The sequence below is a fragment of the Melanotaenia boesemani genome, chromosome 14 (genome assembly GCF_017639745.1).
Source record: "Melanotaenia boesemani isolate fMelBoe1 chromosome 14, fMelBoe1.pri, whole genome shotgun sequence".
In the NCBI taxonomy this organism is placed as follows: Eukaryota; Metazoa; Chordata; class Actinopteri; order Atheriniformes; family Melanotaeniidae; genus Melanotaenia; species Melanotaenia boesemani.
The window spans coordinates 15960440-15968063 of record NC_055695.1 but is presented as its reverse complement, the minus strand read 5'-3'; the positions used below and the strand labels follow the sequence as shown (position 1 = coordinate 15968063).

The window sequence follows — 7624 nt, the reverse complement described above, 5'->3', positions numbered from 1 at the left end:
AAAGGAACAGCATAATATATGAACATCAAGGGACTTCAGCTGAGCTGGTAAAGTTCAAACACTGTGTTGCATCCCAGTGGAGCAGTCAGTTCACATTCTATTCAGTCTGACTGAGGGGTGTACGACAGTTTTTTACTGCGTGAACAGGATTTGACTGTTGATTCGATAAAGAGACTGACAGTAATAAACTGCAGCATCTTCAGCCTGAACTGATGGTCAGAGTTTGATCCACTGCCTGTTAAACGATCTGGAATCCTTGATGCTCTCCTGCTGTGTAGTACATGAGGAGAGAATCCCAAAATCCCCATTATGGGAATCCCACTGAACATTCAAACCAGTGGACTTATATATGTTAACAAACATTCCTGAGTTCACCTCTGACACTCCTCTGAGGCTAACCTAAACTTATCTGTCCGAATGAGTCCCACTCCGGCCCTGTTGTCGCCTCCCAGGTTACTGCTTATAGGTGGTGACAAAAAAAAATTAAAAAAAAAACTATACAATGCTGCCACCTGGTGGCCAAACAAATTATATACAGATACTTAAAATGGCTCCCAAAGACATCAGTTCAGGACACCGAAAACTATAGATTTTTCAGATTAATTCCCTTTAAAAAATGAGTGCACGAGGGCTCCACGTTTTAAGTTTGTAGTGAGGTTTGTTGTGTTCACGAGTTGAGAGGGGTGGCACACCTGGGCACTTTCCCCTCCACTTGTGGCCCCAGCTAGTCTCATTGTTTAGCCACTTAGCTTTTAGCCTTTATTTTTAGCTGGAATGGGGTTTTAATATTTGTATTTCAACTTTAGACATGTAGATTCTTTTGTATTAAATTAACATTAAACACGACTCTGTCTATTCAACAGGAGTGAGCCTAGCTGCCTCATACTATTTCCTGGGGGTCCTACACCCCAGGTGGCCTTGTCAGTTTTCCAAGTCCCACCGTTTTAAACAAAGCATTAATAACTATAATCTTCCATCTCTTCATTTCTTGACAATACCACTCATCACCCCATACCACTACTCCACATATGGACTGACCTGCCTGTTCACCAGACCTAAATTCAATCACCTCTGGGACAGCATGTCTCAGTCCATTCACTGCCACCACATCACACCGCAGACTGTCCAGTGGTTGATTTATGCCCTGATCCAGGTCTGGGAGGAGATCCCTCAGGAGAACGTCCGTGGTCTCATCTGGAACACAGACATATTGTAGGGAGCACATACAGACAAGTGGAGGCCACACACACACTGCTGAACCTCATTGTGAATTGTCATGAGGACTTTCCACAGACGTTGGGTTAGCCTGTGATCTGATCCTTCCATTTTTATTTTGAGTATGATTCTGAATCCAAGGCAAGTTTATTTGTATAGCATATTTCATGTACAAGACAATTCAAGATGCATAGCACAAAACTTTCAAAGCATACAGCGGGGTGCAGGAACATTAAAAATCATTCAAATCTAACTAGGATCCTCCACGAGTTAGCCTACTGATTTTGATTTCCATTGATCATTCTTATGTCATTTTGTTAACACATTCCATTATGTGATGAATAAATATTTTCTATTGGAATAATGCATTCATCATTCTCATACGTCTGTAGAACTTCCTGCGTTACTATGAGGAGGAGCCTCATAGTAACGCAGGTGGTCATTTCTGTGCGCTTCTGCGTACGTCAGCTGCATGTGTCGGAGTGGGAGCATGGGCAAAGTTTTTCTTTAAATTCTCGTAATGTAAATATATCTGCAATTAAGATGGAGAGAAGAAGAACGTTTTCAGGTGGTCTCATCAAAGGAAACTCCGACAGTTTCCTGGTATTTTCTTGGGATGACGCGGTCACCTGTTTCACTCACGATGCAGCCAAACTTTGCGTCCCCGTTTATCTCACTTTTCTGTCTGCGCTACTTTTATTGCTGTCCTGTCTTCTGTAAGTAAAATCTGATTTAGACATTTGTTCAAGTAATTTAATTATGACGGCCTGGCAGTAAAACCAAGGTAAATCTATTTAAGGGTGTTGTGTCCGAGGTTCAAATTTCGAGGGGAATTTAGCGGTGACAACATCATGGTTTTCTACTGCTTCCTCGGTAACCTGTGCAGCACAGTGGGAGCAGTTCTGTCCAGGCAGCTACATTTACAGGTAATATAATTGAACTAAAACCATTTATCATATGTTGTATCCGGTAACAGTGTCACTTCTACCATTGTAGGTCTTCATGGGTGCTTTTGCTGCAGTTATGGATGCTATAAACAGTATTATGTGCTGCCTTCCAGTTTTCCTGTGCTGGAACTCAACAGCCCGTAAGTTAATTAAAACATCATTCCTGGCAATTTGACAAAACACTGCTGCAGTAAGGATTGGCTTCTAGCAGGCCAAATAGTTTAGTTTAGGCAAAACAGAAGGAAAACTTATCAGTGACCCTGTACAGATAACCACACAAATGAACAGAGAATATATTCAAAGGCTGCATCTCTTCTCAGAAAGGAAACAGAGGATGGTGAAGAGGAGAAGGAGGCAGCATCTCCTGGCTGTAGGTGTGTTGATGGTAGTTGCTGGAGGCTTCCTGAAGTCCAGAATCACTGATCCTCCAGTGATGAAGCCGGCCAGCGAAAGGAGACTGCTGCGAGTCCTTCTCCAAGTGTCCAGTTGGAGTCCTTTAATGGTGTGGTTGTATGCACAAATGTGTACAAATGTGGCTCATGTAATCATTGCTGGAACATTTTGACAGTGCATTTATTTTACTTTCAGTGTGAACAATGCATAAGCTTAAATAATTATAATACATATTATATAATAAGATTGAATGACATCAGTTTTTGCAGTCAGGTTCTGTCTGGTTTGCTGCTCACATGACTGAAAACTCAACCCTGTCTAATTACAGGAAAACAATGAAATCCTTGGTTACATACTTGGGCTGCTGTCCCTCGTCATTGCCTGTACCTCCAGGTTCCCTGCACTCTGCAGAGCAGTAAGTGACAAACACATTGAGTCAGAGCCATGTAAGATCCCATTCACAATGTCAAATCACTTCAGTTACATTTTCTTCCTTTTAGAGAAGAGGGCAGAAGCTGAGCCGGGCCTACATTTTCTCTCGGTTGCTATGCTCACTGTCGGGTGCCCTCTACACAGCAGCCATCCTCCTCTGTGGTACTCGGTTTGAGTTTCTTATGAGAGTGATGCCATGGCTTCTGTCATCAATAGGCTGTATCTACCTGGATCTGCTTGTATCCTTACATAGCACAGTATGGAGAAAAACTTTCTGATCTGTGGAAAACTTGGTGCTGAAAACAACATCAAATAGATTTCAATGTGTTGTTTAAATGCAGAAAAATTATACTAAGGTGTGACTTATTGACTTGTAACCTAACACTATCAGATTTTAGTCATCACCTGGTGCAAGAGAGGAAACGGGCAGCGGTCAATGAGATTTTCTCCAGACACAGAAAGCCTTTTAGGTGGTCCTGATGTCCACGGTGATGATCCCGTTGTCATTAAACGACAGATAAAAAAGCAAATACCTTCATCAGCACAAGCAAAAGTGAGTTTATTCTGTTATTGCTGCTAGCATTTCTCTGTATATGAAACCCTCCATAATAACTACTGTAAAGTTAAGCCTGGAGTGTTCCATCTTCAAGCCAAATATTATTAATAGTAAAAATGGCGAGAAGTGATTTATGTGCAATTCTTTGTTGGGTTCTTAGACTAGCTGCCTACAGATGTTAGGCATATTAGACCACTCCTATCTAACAATCTTGAGGGAATTCTTATCTGATATCTGGCAGGACCACTTCAGTTCTCCTCTCTAATAATGTTTTATCGTTTTTAGCTGTATGTTCAATTATCCTGTTTAAAGGTTCATTGCTGCTTATGTCCAAGTTTTACTGCAGATCAGTGAACGTTTTTCATCAGAATTTTAATCCAGTTCTCTTGTCTTACAGTGAAATTTACTTCACTGGCAGAAAAAAGACCCTTGAAGAAGTTAATTCCCATTACCATACTCAAATATGTTGTAATAAATGCAACAAAACCCACCAATATTTCCAACCACAAGAAACTAACATTCTGGACTTGCCTGTACAGAATCTTATTTACACAAGATCTATGTTAATGATCATTTTACTGATGTCTTGGGTTGAATATTATAGTATTCAACCTTTTCCTCAAAGACAAAGAATGTCCAGAAGATGACTGAGATGGGTCACTATATGGATGTCAGTGTTCAGCCTGCAAGAAAAGTGAGCAAATAATCAGGTTCACAAAAACAGCAACATATGCTTACTATCAAAGCTTCTCCTCTTATTTCCTTAATGTTCCTTTTCCCCTTCAGCAAAAGTCCCTTAAAGAAGTGACTCTGTCTGCAGACGGTGCGGAGGATAGACCTCTCCAAAAGATGGTGCGCGTGATCCGAGTTGACAGCCTCTGCTCATCCGATACATCCTATGACTCTTCACCCATCAGCTCTGATCTTGAGGTGGTAAATATGGAATGATCATGAGTAAACTAGTCAATCAGAGCAAAATGCAAACATCAGTAGATCCAATGCAATATATATATATTAACTTCTGAGAGTTATTAACTATATCAAAGTAGTGCAGCAGTGTATACTTATTTAAATTGATCACATATCTGCCTCTTGTCTTCAAATTCTGCAGCCTTGGTTGTGATATTTTCAAGAATGTGTTTGTTTTTGGCTAATTTGGTTAGTAAAAGATTTCAGTTTCAAGTCTGTCATCAAATGAAGTTACAAGATGCATTTTTGACTAAGTGCCACTAGGTGGTGACAGCACTTGTTTAAAAAAGTGCAGAAGTACTGTAGAAGTAGAAATGAATATCATGGGTGTCTGACTGCTGCTGCTGGAGTCATGTCACCTCAGACGAACTGTTGTAATAACTTCCGTCTGCCCCTCTTTTGGTTTTTAACGAGCCCTGAAGCTCATCATGAGGGAAAACTAATGCTGATTGTTTGACTAACTTGAGGGATTTGTTATCACAAAGTTATGATGCATCAGAAGGAAATAGTATTTATTTACCGGTCTGCATCCTTATAATCCAGCTGTCTAAAGAACTTCTAAGATAAAGCTGCCATGCTGGTGTTTGTGTGACTGCAACTCATGTCTCTTGCTTTTCACATGTGACTCTGCGGGAAGTGAGTCAGAAGACAGTCCTGAGAGGATCTTATAAGAAGAAAAACAGTCAGCATGTTCTTGTTTGAATGATGAGCTGAGCTCTATGGAGAAGTGTGTGTATGTGGATACAGGAACAAGGCAGGCCAGGGTTTGTATTTAAAATTTCCTCCTCAGTGCACAGCAAGAATCAAATATTGGCAACAAAGCAAAACCAGTCCTGCTTTAGACTGTTGACATTTATAGAATTTTCCTTCTTTTGAAATTTATAGTTGGAGATTGCAAGGGAGGGAGTGAAATTACAAGCTTTTCCTTTTCTGGCCTTGACACAGAAAAGCAGAAGAGAAACTCCCTTACTGTGCTGCTGTGGAAAGCCATTCTGTGGAGGGGATGTCATTTAGTCAGAAACAAAGGCAAATAGTGCAAGCACAAACAATTGCTGGTTGATACGTTCACCACACAGGAAAGGTCAAATGGCCTGAATGCTCTCAGCGTATTTGGTATCAGAGAAGTTATAAAAATGTTACAGTGATCAAAATGTACAGTATTACACATTATTATTATATATGATAAAATTAACATTTTCCTGGCAGGGAGCACCCACTTTTTCAAATTAATCTTACCCAGCTTTCATAAGTTGGAGTTAGTTCTAGGACCACAGTATTCGATTCCACATATAATGTGTTATGAAGGCAGTTAAAAGTAAATCTGTAAATGTGTACAGGCAACATTTGCTGATCAATACTCAAATATTATTTCTCTGTTCTTTCTAATCAGAGACCAAAAGATGTAAATTTCAGTACTCGGCCCTCCCTCACACTCTTTCCATTTGCTAAAATAAACAGAAGCTTGTTACTTGGTGATATAATAAAAAGCTGCTTTCCTCACAAGCTGACTGTCTAATGTTTAACCCTCCACCAATGAAATGTGAGACTGTTACTTTATAATTTGGTTGCAGTGTCTCTGTTATCTTAAAGCCCAGAGGTTACTTAACTGATAACCTGCTGCTGAGAATGAGGCGAAAGGGCCACAATTTCTACATCAAGTACAAACGTGTGTTGCCCTTGAAACTGAGCAGTCCCTGTAGCCAGCAGCTTGAAATCTCTATTGTCCTGTGTTTCTTATAAATTTCATCTGGTTCTTGGCTGGGGTGAAGCTAAGGGGTAAAGTGATGGGTGGAATAGTTTAAGATTTGCCTTGTGGCTCAATTGTTCGGCTGTACAGAATCTTTGATTAAAGACCAGCACTGGGCTGGGTCTGTCTGCTTAGGAAGTGTTGCAAAATGGTTGCCTTGTCTATAGGGGGCCAGTGCTACCCCCTGCTATTTTAAGAGATGTTTGTGGTCTCTTATGTGATGCCTGCTGGCCAGGAATTTAACTGTGTGTGAGAACAATACTTAACCTTTTGTGCTGTAAATGTTGTTAATACTCTTATGTAGATCAACAAAACAGTAAAATGTAAAATCATTGCAACCACCTTGTAATTGGGTGAAGATCATGTCCTCAAGAAAAGAATAATTTCATATCCACCAGATAATAAAGTGTCGCTTGTTTTGTATTTGTTAAAGTGTGCAGAACAAACCATGGCTTCATCTGAGATACATGTCAGTTCAGAGGCAAACTTTTAATGTCTTTAAAGATATGATGTAATGGAGCATGTTTTCTTCTTCAAACAGTTACCACCGTGTGTTTTTCCTGTGTATATGAGTGCATAAGGATATACATGGCAGCAACATTTTGTGCAACCAACGTATATTTAACAAAATCCCCAGCAGTAACAATTATTGGTAGTATTTGATTCTTACTGGCTTCTCTTGAATAAAATGGAACAAGTAAGACTCAATTCTGCTTACTTGTCCTGTTTACATCACCTGAAATAATAAATGATGGGTTCACCCTGAAATTATTTTGTTTAAATAGCTCAGATTAAAACAAAAGATTTCTTAGTGTCAAAAGTGCTTAAATAAAAGAAAAACTTATTTCCTATTTTCCTTATTGACTTTGCAATTTTCCATATCAAGTTTGCTTTCATATAATTCATTTCAGTATTATCAAGAGGAATAATAGTCGTAAGACTCTTCCATAATAGTTTTTTTTCTGAAGATGTTACAGGATTTGTATTTATAGTTCACATCTTATTACAGTTTCTCAACAAATCTGAGAACCACAATTGTTGCTATTCAGTAAATTGCACATAAATGCAGTGTGCATGATGGTACATTATATAATGTATGCCTTCTGTTATAATCTTTTTCATTTTCCAGTGGGATTTCGGAGCAGCAGTTTCCCAATGGAGTAAACCAGCTACGAAACCACAAGAAGGGGATGAGTTTCCCCTTCAAGACTGGCCAACAAACCCCAAACCTTTAAGTATCTGCATGCAACCCCCACAGAAAACTCTGTCAGCTGCAGATGAGTGTGGCTCTGTTGTAAGCTGATCTCTTTGTCCAACAGCTCTGCTGCAGTAATTTACAAATTAATAAAGAGTGCAAACACTGAA

The 7624-nt window shown here is 39.6% G+C and overlaps 1 protein-coding gene across 2 annotated transcripts; it reads left to right on the top strand.

Moving 5' to 3' along the window:
• The first annotated feature begins 1628 nt into the window (after nucleotides 1-1628).
• On the top strand, nucleotides 1629-7624 carry tmem44 (transmembrane protein 44). 2 transcript variants are annotated; one of them, XM_042006531.1, is made up of 10 exons: nucleotides 1629-1931; nucleotides 2015-2141; nucleotides 2212-2302; nucleotides 2483-2664; nucleotides 2884-2970; nucleotides 3056-3226; nucleotides 3379-3540; nucleotides 4148-4237; nucleotides 4330-4476; nucleotides 7389-7624. In XM_042006531.1, the coding sequence occupies exons 1-10, from the start codon at nucleotides 1759-1761 to the stop codon at nucleotides 7560-7562; spliced, it is 1404 nt and encodes a 467-aa protein (XP_041862465.1). In that variant the 5' UTR covers nucleotides 1629-1758; the 3' UTR covers nucleotides 7563-7624. The 2 variants fall into 2 exon arrangements, with proteins under 2 accessions (XP_041862465.1, XP_041862466.1); XM_042006532.1 differs by having other exon boundaries at nucleotides 1631-1931; nucleotides 4330-4473.

What these genes read in the sequence shown, in the direction of transcription:
- tmem44 (XM_042006531.1), top strand. Translation starts at nt 1,759, where the DNA reads ATGGAGAGAAGAAGAACGTTTTCAGGTGGTCTCATCAAAGGAAACTCC. An exon ending in GTGCTGGAACTCAACAGCCC is followed by an intron (nt 2,303 to 2,482) that starts GTAAGTTAATTA and finishes ATCTCTTCTCAG; the next exon opens with AAAGGAAACAGAGGATGGTG. An exon ending in CTTCATCAGCACAAGCAAAA is followed by an intron (nt 3,541 to 4,147) that starts GTGAGTTTATTC and finishes TGAATATTATAG; the next exon opens with TATTCAACCTTTTCCTCAAA.